A 15,392-nucleotide genomic window follows, 5' to 3' on the forward strand; every position below is an offset into this window, starting at 1 on the left:
CTAGACATGAAATAACACCACTATAGTCACCTTTACATTCCTATTACCCAATATAGTAGACATAATAAGAGAAAATAACACGTATAAGACAGAGAAACCTGCCGACCATCTTCAAATACACTTTTTAACATGATTAGAGTCCTCTAGAAATGAAATAACACCCCTATAGTCAACTTTTTTACACTCCTATTACCCAATATAGTAGACGTAGTAAAAGAAAATAAGACATATAAGACATAGAAGTAAACTTTTTAACATTATTAGAGCCCTCTCGACATGAAATAACACCCCTATAGTCACCTTTACACTCCTATTACCCAATATAGTAGATATAATAAGAGAAAATAAGACATAGAAACCTGCTGACCACCTATAAATAAGATCATATACACTCACACGTTAGCAGTTTTTTTTGTTTTTTTCAGGACAGTGTATTTCCAATGTAATTCCACAATGGCAGCTTTAAATGGCTGAACACTATTAGCCAATATAGCAGACAAAATAAAGGTAAATAAGCCATGTGAGAAGCAGTGTTACAGTAAATGTGTTCCCTCGGGAACCTTAGTGAGGAGTCTAAGCGCTGATCAATGACACCTAGTGGCCAGTGAAGAATACTACAGTCCCATAGACTCCATTCCGACTGAAAGTGGCATGTTGTAAGTCAAGTGTGAATAAACCTCTGCAGTGTTGATGTTCCTGCTTTCCAGGGAGTCTGCAGATCTGGTACCACCTGCAGACGGACAGGAAGCCAGACGTCTTGCGCCCTACCTCCGCCAACCTGGCAGACGGGCGTCTCCATCGTGTGAGAATCCACAGAGTGGAGGACAAGGTTTATGTCCAGGTGAGTCGTGTGTGTGCAAATGCAGGCTGGAAAACACCCCAGAAAGTTATCAAGTGTTTAAAAAGTGCTTTTGAGGGGGGGCGGGGGGCGGTTGTTGATGAAGCACGGAGGACGCGGTGCGCGCCGCTGACTCGGCACACTTTAGTTTACTGCGCTGAAACAGTAGCCAAACATTACGGCGCCGTTAGCGAGGATAACGTGACTTATTCCCTCGCTTCCTCCTCGTAAAACAACAACACAGTCGACAGAGTCAGCACCCACGCGGCAACGCCACCTGCTCACACGCTAATGCTGCATGCCAGCGAAACACTTGTTGTTGTACGTCATTCATGAAACTGCTAGTGTTTATCATGCGCCTTAACATCATCTAATGGTCCTTACACTCGCTTTTTGGTACATATGCAGCATACTGACTTTCATGCTGAGGCTGACACATACGCTAGGTTTGTGGAAGACTTCAAACGCTCCTCCATCTTTACGAGAACTTGCAAAGAAGACGCTAAAAGTCCCCAAAGTCACACAAATAAGGCGACGCAACGTATAATTCAAACACACGGAGTGAAAGCCGCAGTTCTGCTCACCAACAAACGCATCCACATGACAGTCCAGCTGGCGTCCATGTCTGTGTCCAGTACTCCACGGGCAAAGGCAGTCCAGTCTAGCACGTGGGTGTCACCAATCACTTGCTCCACGAGTGCGACACGCTCGCGACCCCTCTGATACCCTCCTTCCTCTACGTGCTGGCCACGCCCAACACAAACCACCCGCTTCATGACAACCTGGTGGAATCATCAGAAACACTAAACCGCCTCCGCCCGAACGAAATGGCGATAAACACCGGAACCTCCTCTCACGGAGCATGAATGGAAGCTAGCGGGGTTAGCATGTTTAGCATGCTAGTGCTGTTGTGTGTGTGTGTAACGTAAGGAGCGTTTTACAACGCCCGATGACCTTAACCACAAGCACGGGCAGTACAGTTTGTTGAAGATTTAGTAGCAATGTGTGCAGAGGCTGACGTCCCATTAGAGAAGTTAGCCAGGCTGTTGCTAAACGTCAGGTATGCTGTACTATGGAAGTGGCTCGTTGGTTTCGAAAGAGCAGAGGTGGAGCCAGAGACCATAATATGCAAAGTTTGCAAAACAACGGTGACGGCAAAAGGTGGGAACGCGACCGTTTTCTTCTACCATCTCAAGCGCCGAGTTGAGTGGGAAGAGTGTGTCATGAAGCGCGAGAGAGAGTCATCGAGCACGTCGACACTCGCCCGGCTTACTGTGCTAGACGCTAAAGGCACCTGCTGTGTATTTCGCTGTATGGGTTAAGCTTTTTATAGAAGATGATATCGTCATGTCGTGATACATCCCAGGTCCGTATCACCCCACCCTAACGCGTACATTCGTTGAAGTCTCTGAACTGGTCTTTCAATGTTTACATAAACTTGTACGACACGATGCGCCTGCGAAGCAAAGCTCATGAAAACAACGAAAAGACGCACGTCGAGCTCACTGCTGACTCTTTAAAATGTACGAAAACAAGAAAAGCACGTTCCGTATTAGTGGAAGACCGTATGGGCTTGTTTGGGTCGTTGAAGACTCGTACTTGATCAGGAAAACAAGGAAAAGACGTGCCGTCATCTGGTTAAAGAATGGTGCACATGCATGGTGTTAGGGGCTTGCTATGATATGTGCTGATATATTAAGAAGAACTGAGATTGCGCTTTCTTTTCCAACAGCTGGACCAGGACATCCACAGGAAGTACACCCTGTCCTCGGACGGAGAGCCGGTCTTGATGAGAACCTTGACGCTGGGCAAAGTCGTCGGTAAGTCGTCCGTCTTGCGGCGCGGGAGAACGTAAACGTAAGCGTCTGCGTCCTTCCAGGATGGGAGGCTTTCAGCGGGGAGGTGACGGAGGCGGCGTCCGACGGTTTCGTAGGCTGCCTCTCGCTGGTCCAGTTCAACAACGTGGCTCTGCTCAAGGCGGCGCTGACCAACCCCGGAAGCTCATTGGTCAGCGTGCGCGGTCCCCTCGTCCAATCAAACTGCGGCGCTTTGGCCGACTCCTCCTCCCGATCTTTGCAAGGTAGATATCTCTCAAGACATAACTGCTTCTCAGCGTTGTCATACAGGAGGGAAAACAGATTATTAGTCCCACTTCACTCTTTTTTTCCCATATTGCAGGGTTTTTTTTTAAATTATTATTATTTTCCAGATATTTCAATGTCAATTTTCTTGTCGTAATATTAGGACTTTATTCCCATAATATTATAACTTTTCCCCCAATCTCATTTTCCAAAAAGTTCATTTTGTTTTTCGAGGAAAAGGCTTCTTGAGACGTCATCTGTACTTCTGTGAAAAAGGTGTCGGACGTTTCACTCCTCATCCGAAGAGCTTCGTCAGTGAACTAATAAGTGCTGGTAGCTTAGGCCTTAAATACAGTAAGAGTGGGCGGAATTGGTGTGCCAACACCCTCCTCCTATTGGTTCCTTACACTAAGCCTGGGTGGAGTAGTGGTATAATCCTATCCTGCCATTAGCACCTCCGATAAAAGGGAAGTGTCGCTCCCTGAGTTGGGTATGAACGACTCTGATACTGGCTCGTTAGCATCTATTGTTCTGGCTCGGCCCTGGCTTCACCTCATTTGCAAGACTAAGAGCTGTGGGTTTTGGTCTCAGTAACCTGCTGAACACAGGGTCCAAATTAAACCTCAAACCACCATTCCGATTCAATGATGGGTTCTTAGTGTAAGGAACCAATAGAAGGAGGGTGTTGGCACACCAATTCTGCCCACTCTTACTGTATTTAAGGCCTAGGCTACCAGCACTTATTAGTTCGCTGACGAAGCTCTTCGGATGAGGAGCGAAACGTCCGACACCTTCTTCACAGAAGTACAGATGACGCCTCAAGAAGCCTTTTCCTCGATGGACAACTCCTGTACGACTGAGAGCCTACGCAGATTCATTTTGTTTTGTTGGGTCCTCATATTATTACAACCTTTAAAAAAAATAACATCCTTTTGTATTTAATATTTCAACTCTGTGCTGCTAAAATGATTATATTGCGAGTTTATTCTCATAAAACTGCGTATTTTTTCCCACTGGAATACAACTTTTTTTTCTCTTTGTATTTTGACTTTATTCTCATAAGATTCAAGATTCAAGAGAGTTTTATTGTCATGCAGTTATGCTATGCAATGAAATCCTTATTCTGTTCATTCTCCCAAGAAAAGAAAGAAAACACAAGAAAGAATAAGAACATAAGAAACATAAATAGCAATAAATGAAGCAACAACAACAGAAGAGACATTAATACAGATAAATAATACAAATAAATGAATAAATAACGTGCTATGAGTGTGCCATGCCAATGCCAAAATGCCAGCTGCTGTTTTCATTCCAGCTGCGGGTTTTAACGTCCTTCTTGTACATTCTCCTTATAAGATCGTGACTTTATTCCCTTCATTGTTTTACTTTTTCTCCAACCTTATTTTCCCGAAATTACAATTATTTGTTGTTTTGTTTGCTTCACATAATATTAGGACTTTAAAAAAAGCATCTTTTTTCTCGAAAGGGGACCTATTATACGAATTACAACAACATTGTGACAACATTTACAGGTCAGAAGAAAGGAAACGCATAATAATAGGTTTCAACTTTACGCTGCTAAAATGACCTTATTTTTCATCATCACATTGTGACATTGTTCTCATGAAATGGCGACTTTTTCTTGGTTAGATTGTTTTATGTTTTGTTTTTTTAGTTTTGTTGTTAAATTCTGTTTTTAGAAAGTGCCCCTGCTCCGCACTTGCTCTAGCCCCTTTTTTTTTTTTTTTTAAATAAAGATAAAATGATATCAGCAAGACTTTGTGTTTATTTATTGTATTTGAACATTTGTAATGGATTACTTCAGGTGCTTTTTCAACAGAAACATGGTTATTAAGTTATTTTTAAGCAACGATCACAATGTGATGCTCGTTGTTGAAACACACGTGTTATTTATTCCTTCATTCATTAGCTTATTTGCTAGTTAGATTAGGTCTTATTATACAAGTATAAGTGACTTAGGACTTATTAGGTCCGAAATCAATAATAAAGTCGTAAATGTATGATTTTTTTCCCGTCAATTTACGACTTTATTCTTGCAAATTTACAACTTTTTTTCTCACAAATTTAGAAGAATAAATTAACGAGAATGAAGTTATAAATTTACGAGAAACAAAGTCGTACATTTGCGAGAATAAAGTTGTCAAACGATTTTTTTTCTCGTACTTTATTCTTGCTAATGTACAATTTTTTTGGTCACAAATTTCCGAGAATACATTTCCGAGAATTAAGTTGTAAATTTACGAGAAAAAAAGTCGTACATTTGTGAGAATAAAGTTGTCGATTTAAAACTTTATTGTCTTAAGTGTAAAATTTCACGAAATTTACGACTTTTTTTCGTAACTTTATTCCTGCAAATGTACAACTTTTTTGTCTCGTAATTAATGAGAATAATTTTACGAGAAAACAATCGTACATTTAGGAGTATAGTCGTAAATTTACTTTTTTTTCTCGTAAATTTACGCCTTTATTCTTGCAAATGTACAGTTTTTTTCATAAATTTACGAGAATACACGTACAAGAATAAAGTCATAAATTTACAACTTTATTCTTGTAAATTTATGACTTTATTCTTGCAAATTTTGAACTTTTTTGTCATAAATTTACAAGAATAAATTTACAAGAATAAATCAGTTAATTTACGAGAAAACAATCCGTACATTTACGAGTATAAAGTTGCAAATTTACTTTTTTTTTCTTGTAAATTTACAACTTTATTCTTGCAAATTTACAAATATTTTTCATTTTACGAGAATGCATTTACAGGAAGAAAGTCACAAACGTACAACTTTTTTTCTTGTAAATTTACAACTTTATTCTTGCAAATTTACAAATAAATTTACAAGAATACATTGGTAAATTTACGAGAAAAAAATTGTACATTTACGAGAATAAAGTCGTAAATATACAAGAATAAAGTTTTAAATGTACGATTTTTTTTCTCTATTTTTCATAAATTTACGAAAAAATTTTTACATTTTACATTAAGTCGTACACTTAAGATTTTTTCCTCGTCAATTTACAACTTTATTCTCGCAAATGTGTTACTCTTTTCTCGTAAATGTACAACTTTGTCCTTGCAAATTGACAACTTTTTTTTTCACAAATTTACGAGAATAAATTAAAGACAATAAAGTCATAAATGTACGACTTTTTTTCTCGTACATTTCCGACTTTATTCTTAAAATCTTCGATTTTTTTCCCCAATGCGGCCCAAATACTGCGTCGTGCTTCTTGAAGGGCATCCGGCATAAAAAGGAACCCAAATCAAACAATGTGTTGAAAAGCTTGGTCTTTGCGTTGCGGCTTGTGTGGTCTTTTAGGCCGACTCTCCTGCAAAACACACATCTGATTCCAATCAACGTCTCCATTTTTGCAGATCAAACGGTGACCGCAAATAACGGGAAGGAGCAGCGTGACACGCGGAACGACGTGGCCGTCATAGCAGGTGAAGGTCTTTTTGAACGTGACCGCTTGGAAGCGTGCACGCGCACAAATATGACACAAGGAGACGCTGCATTTCTCCAAGACTGTTTGTGTGGACAAACGAGGACATAAAGACTCACCTGCCTCCTCCTGATAAGCGTCAGCAGAGTAATCCTTCACGTTTAAGCCAATCGATGGATAAGCGCAGCAAATATGGATTGCGGCGCCACGGTACGGACGACGCATGGCGCCTTTCTAGGACGAAAGAAGAGCTCTCGTTTAGAATTCACAACATTGGCGTGTCAATGAGTTCGAAAATCATCAATAAGAGGTTGTCTGTTTAGTTGCGCTATCGGTTAATTATTATCCTTCATTAGAAATACAGTAATTATTTATGAAAGAAATTGATGTAATTATTGTCTGACCTCCAATACAAACCTTCACGCTCACTTTTAAATCCGAACGACAGGTCCTACGATTGAGTGCACTTGTTAAACTAATGAGTCATAAGTCTATACTTATGAAAACGGCTAAAATGGTACGATGCTAACATTAGCATGCTAACCGTAAAATGCAGCACCCAGCATGGTAGAGCTAAGTGTCCGTGTGTGATATTATGAAAATGTCCCAAAAAAAAATTATGCTATTACTAGCATAATAACGCTAACATGCTAACACCTGACATGATGTTTATATAGGTTTCAACTTATGAAAAGGTAAACTGCTACTATGCTAATGTTAGCATGTTAGCAATGCTAATGTTAACATGCTAAAAAAAAACCAGCGGAATAAGAATAATGAAAAAATTGCTGGAGAATTTTAATATTAATAAACCATTTTGAGTTGTTTCCAAAGAAAATCTGCCTTAAATAAAATAAAATAAGGAATATTCTGTATTTGATTAAAACCAGATATGTAGTCACGTTGGCGTTGTGTACATGTCGTACCACTACTGCAGAGTGCGAGCACAGTAATAAAAAAGATATTTTGTTCCCTTCTTGCGTGGATTTCATGAGATTGTGTCCAGTAAAAAAAATGGAAGGTACACAAAGGTAATATGCAGTAATACTGTAGTAATACTGTAGTATTACATGTGATGAAAGGACGTGGTCACCAATGATCAGTCATGCGATGCCACATCGTCCATCTGCGGGAGTGATCTCACGCACACAATTGTTAGAAAAGATGCAATGTGATTGGCTGACGGAGTAACGAACCGCTTCCGTTCCTCAGGTGTGGTCGCAGCGGCGGTCTTCATCGGGTCGTGCGCTCTGGCTGCCACCGCCCGCCTCCTCTACCAGCGGCAGCGGGCGAGGACGAGCGAGGTCAAGCGGGAGGACGCGGCGTCGGCAGGTGGCGCCGGTGGCGTGTACATGGACTACAGGACTGACATGCGCCCCCACGCCTCCGTCAGGGACAACATGAAGGAGTACTACATCTGATCTTGCAAGATTCCACACAAATGACGGACAGACGGACGCCTCATTGACCCAAAAAAGCTCGACAGGAAGTGGAACTGGCTCCTGTCTTCGCAAACATGTACAAAGAGGAAGATGAATGTCTAAGCCTGGAGGGCCGCGACGAGAAGTCACATTTCAAGGGGATGTTTCCTGTGGGGGGGCGCTCCTCGTGTGCACGTGGTGGCCCTCAGAGAAGGAAGGAGGTCAAGGCTAAGCTAACGTGTACGAGTGCCTCATTTCGATAGAAACGTGCACGGGTCGGACATTAATGAGCAGAGGAGCGCCAATTAAATCCTGTCGGCTCGGCTCTGTGGTTGACCTTGTGCACGGACCCGTACCTCCTTCATGCTTGGGAGTCGTTCTGGGCTTCATTTCAAGCGTGTCGGACCTTTGATGACGTGCTCCTTCTTCTCCTCGTCTATTATTTTTCCAAAAGATGGTGTATATTAAGAGTATCATGAGGACTTAATAAAAGGATTCTAGTATGTGAGTAAAGTTGTACGCGTGTGTGGACTGATTCAAGATGCTCAGTCTGACCCCACCCAGAAAAGAACCAAACACTTTTGTCTCATCCTGAACCAGACCTGGCCAAGCTGAAACCTCACACAAGAGAAGACCTTGGCATCTGACCAGTCAGACCTAAATCCAGGCCTAAACCCTCTGACAATGCCTAAACCTTTGACATCTGAACATCGGATTAGACCAAAAAAACTTTGCCAAACCAAAACATCAACCAAGACTGACAACTGACCAGGTCTAAACCATCTGACAATGCCTTGGCACTTGAGAAGACCTTCACATCAGAGTAGTCCGGCCTGAAACCTCAGACCAGGTCTTGACATGTGACTTGGCCTAAACATTAGCCAAGACTAAGACCTCTGACCAGGCTTAAACTCAGAACCATGTGTGAATCACCTGACCAGACCTTGATGGTTGGCTATTTAAACCTAAATCTAGGCCTAAACCCCTGAAAAAACTTCACATCAGACTAAGCCTGTAAAGTCACTGTCAGGCCAGAACACCTACCAAGACCCTGACAACTGACCAGGCCTAAAACCTCCGGTTTAGACTTAACCTCTGACTAAGAGAAGCCAAATGGTTAACTAGGCTTTAACATCTAACTAGGCCTTACCCATATGACAAGACCTTGACATCCGACGAATTAAACCTAAACCTAGGCCTTAAACCACTGATAAAACCTTGAGCACCAGACTACCTAAGCCTTAAACCACTGATAAAACCTTGAACACCAGACTACCTAAACCTTAATCCACTGATAAAACCTTGAACACCATCCTATCCAAGCCTTAATCCACTGATAAAATCTTGAACACCAGCCTATCCAAGCCTTAATCCACTGATAAAATCTTGAACACCAGCCTATCCAAGCCTTAATCCACTGATAAAACCTTGAACATCAGACTACCTAAGACTTAAACCACTGATAAAACCTTGAACACCAGACTACCTAAGCCTCAAACCAGTGATAAAACCTTGAGCACCAGCCTATCCAAGCCTTAAACCACTGATAAAACCTTGAGCACCAGCCAACCTAAACCTTAATCCACTGATAAAACCTTGAACACCAGCCTATCCAAGCCTTAAACCACTGATAAAACCTTAAACACCAGACTACCCAAGCCTTAAACCACTGATAAAACCTTGAACACCAGACTACCTAAACCTTAATCCACTGATAAAACCTTGAGCACCAGCCTATCCAAGCCTTAATCCACTGATAAAACCTTAAACACCAGACTACCCAAGCCTTAAACCACTGATAAAACCTTGAACACCAGACTACCTAAGACTTAAACCACTGATAAAACCTTGAACACCAGACTACCTAAACCTTAATCCACTGATAAAACCTTGAGCACCAGCCTATCCAAGCCTTAATCCACTGATAAAACCTTAAACACCAGACTACCCAAGCCTTAAACCACTGATAAAACCTTGAACACCAGACTACCTAAGCCTCAAGTCACTGATAAAACCTTAACATTGAACCTGTCAGTCAGTTCTAAGTCTAGGCTTTAAACCACTGATAAAACCTAGACATCTGACCAAATGTGAAACATGTGACTAGACCTAAAACACATTACCTCGCCTTGATATTTGACTAGGCCTATATAGCTGACTGAGCCTAACCCACCTCACCAAGTCTTGACATCTTAGTCGTCAGGCCTAAACCTGTGGACCCACCTTGACATCTGACTAGGCCTAAACTGATGAGGTCTCAAAACCCTTTCCAAACCAAAACATCTTCCAAGACACGCGAGCAGGTGTGAACACCTGACCACACCGGAAGCTTCTAACCGGGCCTTGGAGGACCTCCAAGGTCACCGCGTTAGTTCATGTCAAAGTCACCGATTGAGGCCTTTGAGTCGGTATGATGCGTTACCATGGTAACTGGCCCGCCAGGCTTCTTCTTGTGGTGATTGCGACATATTTAGCAGGAAAGTGACAGACGGAGCTCATTTCCCGGCTAAATGAGTTTCATCTGATCGACGGCGCTTTTATGGAGGCCTAATGATGTTTTCCAGCGGTTACTCGTAAGTGAAATCGATGATTTAATTGGCATCTTCGGACCATCCGTCAACGTCTCATCGAGGGCTTCAGTGATTGCAGCTTTGGGATGAAAGCATTCACAGAGTCGATACTGCGTCTTGACGTCTGACTTGACGCATGAAGACCTCCTAGCAAGACACCGCAGGTGATGAGAAGAGGATATTATGACTTTATTCTCGTATATTTACAACTTTTTGTCGTTAATTTAAAAGTTTTTTTGTAAATTTATGACTTTTTGTGTAAATTTGCGACACTTTTTCTCATTAATTTACGACTTTATTCTCGTAATATTGCAACTATTTCCGCCTTTATTATGTATTACAAGAATAAAGTTGTAAATGTATGACTTTATTCTTGTAATATTACGTACGATTTTAAAATATTTTTCCTGTAATTTTCTGACTATTTGCGACTTTATTCTCACCAGAAGACAATCAAACCGGATCCTTTCTCTCAAACGATCATTCCATATTTGGACAAGCGTCTTTCATGGAGTGGACGTGGTGGGGACTTTGATTCAACGGAGCGTCGTGGGGATCTTTTCATCAGCGCTTCCAGACGAGTCATTGCAAACCTTCAAGCGAGTGTCTTGTGATGATCTCCCACGACGTATCCCACTCTGCGCTGTTTTCCAGTCGCTGAGGCGGGAAGTGGCTTGAAAGTGCATCCCTAACGCCACAGCTCATTAACTCTGAGGCGTCAGGGGGAGGACTCTTTTTTTTTTTCCGTTGTTGTCTAAAAGCTAAAAACAGACTTGTCTCGTGTGTGTGGGGGGGGGTGGCAACCCTCGAGTCAAAACAGATGGCATCAAATGCTAGCGAGAGGGTTTTTTTCCATGAAAGTGTGACTGCGCGACATTAGCGAGTAGCAGCTGCAGGCTTGTTACCAGCCATGATCTTTAACCGACGGAGGCGTGCGAGCCTCCCTGCCGATTCACTGGTCGCCATTACTGGGAAGTAAGCATGGCGTCCCTCATCGACGCAGACGGCGCCCCCTTATGGAAGCCATGAAGGGGTGGCGATGACGTCCATTAAGAGACCATCTGCCGCTGTCGACCGGCACGGCGGCCATGTTGCTTCCACTCTGGGACGCTGGATGGCCCCAAGCTAGCTACCGTCGAAAAGCGGAATCGAGGTTGACTCTTCTTCAAGTCTCCCAGGGTTTGGACCTTCTATGGACTCGAGTGCAAGACAAGATGTTTGAAAGTCACATTTCAAAGTCGTTGCATTCATTATCCTACTCCAGGATGGGACTTCTTCCTTTCTTCTTTTTTTTTTTTTTTCCACACAGCCAGCGAGGGTAACCCCAGCTCATGAATATATCACACAAGACTTCTGGAAAAGCACACTTCAACGACTGGTACCAGTCAAGGAGACCGAATGAGCTTGTGCTCCTTCAACCATCACATATGGTGATGGTTCACCCAATATTCACCCAAGGCACATTCTAAAAATAAAACAGTAAAAATGGAAACATCCGCAGCAATTTTACAAGAATAAAGTCCAAATATTAAGAGGAAAAAAAGCGGTGATATTACGAGAAACAAACAACGACGAATGGTAAAAATGACGTGTCGCAAGAACGAAGTCACAACATGACGGGAATAAAAGTCAGAATGAAGAAAATTCACAAGAAGAAAGCTGAAATTGTTGGAAGAACAAACACCTGCAACTTTATGAGAATAAAGTCAAAATATGAAGAGAGAAAAAAGTTGTAATCTACGAGACAAAGTCATAATTTCCCGAGAAAAAACATGTATTTTAGGAGCATAAAGTTGAAATATTAAAGAAAAAAATACTTTCAAAAAAAAGTGGTAATATGAGAAACAAACAAAACAACAAATGACGTTGTCATTTTTGGTAAATATTACATTGCGGAAAATGTTAATAATATTACAAGAATAAAGTCAAAATATGACAGGAATAAAGTCAGAATCACAAGAAGAAAGCTGAAATCGCTAGAATATCAAAAGCCAAAAAATAAACAGGAAACAAAAAACACATTTTACGAGAATAAAGTCAAAATATGAAGAAAAAAAAGTTGTAATCTAACATTTATGAGAATGACGCTGTGGTATCATAAAGAAAAAACACGTCATTTTAGTAGCATGAATTGGAATAAAGGATTTTTTTAAAAAAGCCGTAATTATTCAAAATGAACAAAACAACAAATAAAGTTCAAGAGAAAGTTCATGTTACAAGAATAAAGTGAAAATATGAATTACATAATGGAAATTTACAGGAAGAAAGTCGAAATCGTTGGAAAAACCCCCAGCAGGAACGACAAACAGCTGTAATTTTATGCAAATAAAGTCAAAATATTAAGAGAAAAGACGTCATTTTATGAGAATGATGCCACAATATTATGAGGAAAAAGTTGTAAATTTACGAGAAAAAAAGTCATAATATCACGAGAATGAACTCTGAGAAACAAACGTAAATTTTCGAGAATAAAGTCGTAAATAGTCGTAACTTTATGGGCAAAAAGTTGCAATATTATGTGAAAAAAGTCGGATTGTTACGCGAATAAAGTCGGAGATTTACGAGAAAAAAGTTATAAAATTCGGAGAAAAAAAAAATCCTAATATTACGAGAAAAAAGTCGTAAATTTATGACAAAAAAAAGTACATTTACGATAATAGTTGTAAATTTACAAGAAAAAGTCATAATATTACGAGAATAGTCGTAAATTTATGAGAAAAAACGTATTTACAAAAAAAAGTTGTAATATTATGAGAATGAAGTCAGAAATTAATGAGAAAAAGGTTCGTAAATTTAAGGGAAAAAAAGTCGTACATTTACAAAAAAGTCCTAAATTTATGAGGAAAACATTGTAAATTTACGAGAAAAAAAGGCCTAAAATTAAGAGAATAAAGTTGTAAATTAATAAGAAAAAAAGTAAATTTTAGAGAAAAAAGTTGTACATTTAAAAAAAAAAAGATGGTACATTTGTGAAGAAAAAGTTGTAAATTTACGAGAAAAAAGTTACGAGAATAAACTCGTAGATTTGAGGAAATTTTTTTTTTTGTAAATTTAGGATAGATTTTAAAGAATTTTTGAGAAATTTAGAGAGAAACGTCGTACATTCACAAATAAAAGTCCTAAATTTATGAGGAAAAAGTTGTAAATTTACAAAAAAAAAGTGCTAATATTACAAGAATAAAGTTGTAAATTTATGAGAAAAAAAATTGTAAATTCACGACACTAAATTCAAAAAGTCATGAATTTACGAAAAAAAAATCATAATTTACGAGAATAAAGTTGTAAATAGCCGTACGTTTATGATAAAAAAGGCATAATACTATGAGAATAAAGTCACATAGTCGTAATAAAACCCTGAGATACTTGAACTCCTCCACCTGGGGCAGGACCTCCCTCCCAACCCGCAGGGGGCGATCCACCCTTTTCCCACTGACAACCATGGCCTCGGATTTGGAGGTGCTGAGTCTCATCCCAGAAGCTTCACACTCAGATGCAAACCGCCCCAAACTGGACTCCCTCGACGCCTTGGCTGCAACCTAGAAATTCTGTCCATGAAAATTATGAAGAGAATTTTTCTAAACCCATCAACGTGAATTCCCATGTCCCGGAGAGGCTCCGTAATTCTGGGAAATTGCGGTCGACAGGACAGCGTTTGTCATCGTAGACGATTTGTATTCATGACTTCCAACCTTTTATTGATCAGCGCTATTGTTATTGGGCTTTGGTGTAAAGTTACCCTCTGGAATCAATTTGGCCTTATTTTATTGAGGTTTTGTCCCACCAAGATACCCGCAGATAGATGGCTAGCTTAGACCTGGAACACAACAAAGACGAGCATGAGCAAGGCTGGCCAGAGTGCAACACTGCCATCTGCTGTCTCCATAGTGAAGTGCTACACCTCTCCGCCCGTTCTCTGCCACCATCACCGGCACCGCTAGTCGGCCTATCAACGGTTCTGACCGCGTCCGAAGCAGCATCTGCGGCTCCGACTCATTAACGGTAGATGGAACGCCGGCACGGCATCGCTCATCCGCCTTCAGATTGATCTGGCACCCGGCAACGTGCACGCCGTCGGCGACAATTTGGAGCGTTAAATTACTTTGAGACTTTTTTCTTCTCTTTCAGATGAAAAGTTCAAAGTCAAGTGTGTGAAAGGCTCTTTCAGACTTTTTAATAAGAGCTGCTGGAGCTCTTGTTCAATTCCACTCATTTAGGGCTTCTAAAAATAGTCTTTAGTATATTTCACTGTTGTAAGGCCACGTGCACTGCAGTTGGTGGCGTTTGGGCTCCAACAGTAAACATTTACTATTTAAGTAGGAAGAAAAAGAAATAACATTTGACATTTTCCAAGAAACACATTTTGATGGATATGTATTTTCATTATTTCCATTATTATTCATGGCATTTTGGTTGAAAGATTCAATATTTATGAGATATAGTGGATGCTTTACTTTTTGGTTGGAATTTTGGTTGAAACGGTGAATATAGTAAAACATTTCACATTTTCCACGGAAAAAATATTTTGATGGAAATGTAGTTTTTTAAAAATGTATTTTTATTTCAACTATTTTGTCTCTTATGTCATTTTTGTTGAACCAGTATATATCTACTTATTACTTGGAAATTTTGGTGATTTGAGTTTTATTTCATTTATTTTATTAGTCTTTCATGGAATTTTGGCTGAAATAGTAAATATTTATTAGTAAATCATTTAATGTTTTCCAAGAAAAACTTTTGGATGAAAATGTTTTTTTTGTTGTTTTTTAGTTTTATTTCAAATATTTAATTAGTATTTGCTGGCATTTTGATTGAAACAGTAAATATATTTTTAGTAAAAAATAAAATAACACTTCACATATTCAGAGAAAAACATTTTGAGGGGATTTTTGCTTTTTTAAATTTCATTTATTTAAATCAGTCTTATATGGCATTTTAGTTGAAACTGTAAATATTTATTTATTAGTAGGAATAAACATAATAAATAACATTTTGTATCTTCCAAGAACATTTTGATGGA

The 15,392-nt window shown here is 39.9% G+C and overlaps 1 protein-coding gene across 5 annotated transcripts in view; it reads left to right on the plus strand.

Moving 5' to 3' along the window:
* The window catches only part of LOC129187237 (contactin-associated protein-like 5), a 125,577-nt gene extending 112,227 nt beyond the window's left edge, over window positions 1-13,350 (plus strand). For 2 of the 5 annotated variants that reach the window (XM_054786193.1, XM_054786192.1), the window contains exons 18-22: window positions 708-841; window positions 2,571-2,658; window positions 2,718-2,918; window positions 6,317-6,385; window positions 7,597-13,350. In XM_054786193.1, coding sequence (XP_054642168.1) covers window positions 708-841; window positions 2,571-2,658; window positions 2,718-2,918; window positions 6,317-6,385; window positions 7,597-7,805 — 701 coding nt within the window. In that variant the 3' untranslated portion in view covers window positions 7,806-13,350. The remainder of the gene's footprint in view (window positions 1-707; window positions 842-2,570; window positions 2,659-2,717; window positions 2,919-6,316; window positions 6,386-7,596) is intronic. The other 3 variants (XM_054786189.1, XM_054786190.1, XM_054786191.1) reach the window with 3 other exon arrangements.
* The last annotated feature ends 2,042 nt before the right edge of the window (window positions 13,351-15,392 follow it).

This window comes from Dunckerocampus dactyliophorus, chromosome 9 (assembly GCF_027744805.1).
Source record: "Dunckerocampus dactyliophorus isolate RoL2022-P2 chromosome 9, RoL_Ddac_1.1, whole genome shotgun sequence".
NCBI classification, from domain to species: domain Eukaryota; kingdom Metazoa; phylum Chordata; class Actinopteri; order Syngnathiformes; family Syngnathidae; genus Dunckerocampus; species Dunckerocampus dactyliophorus.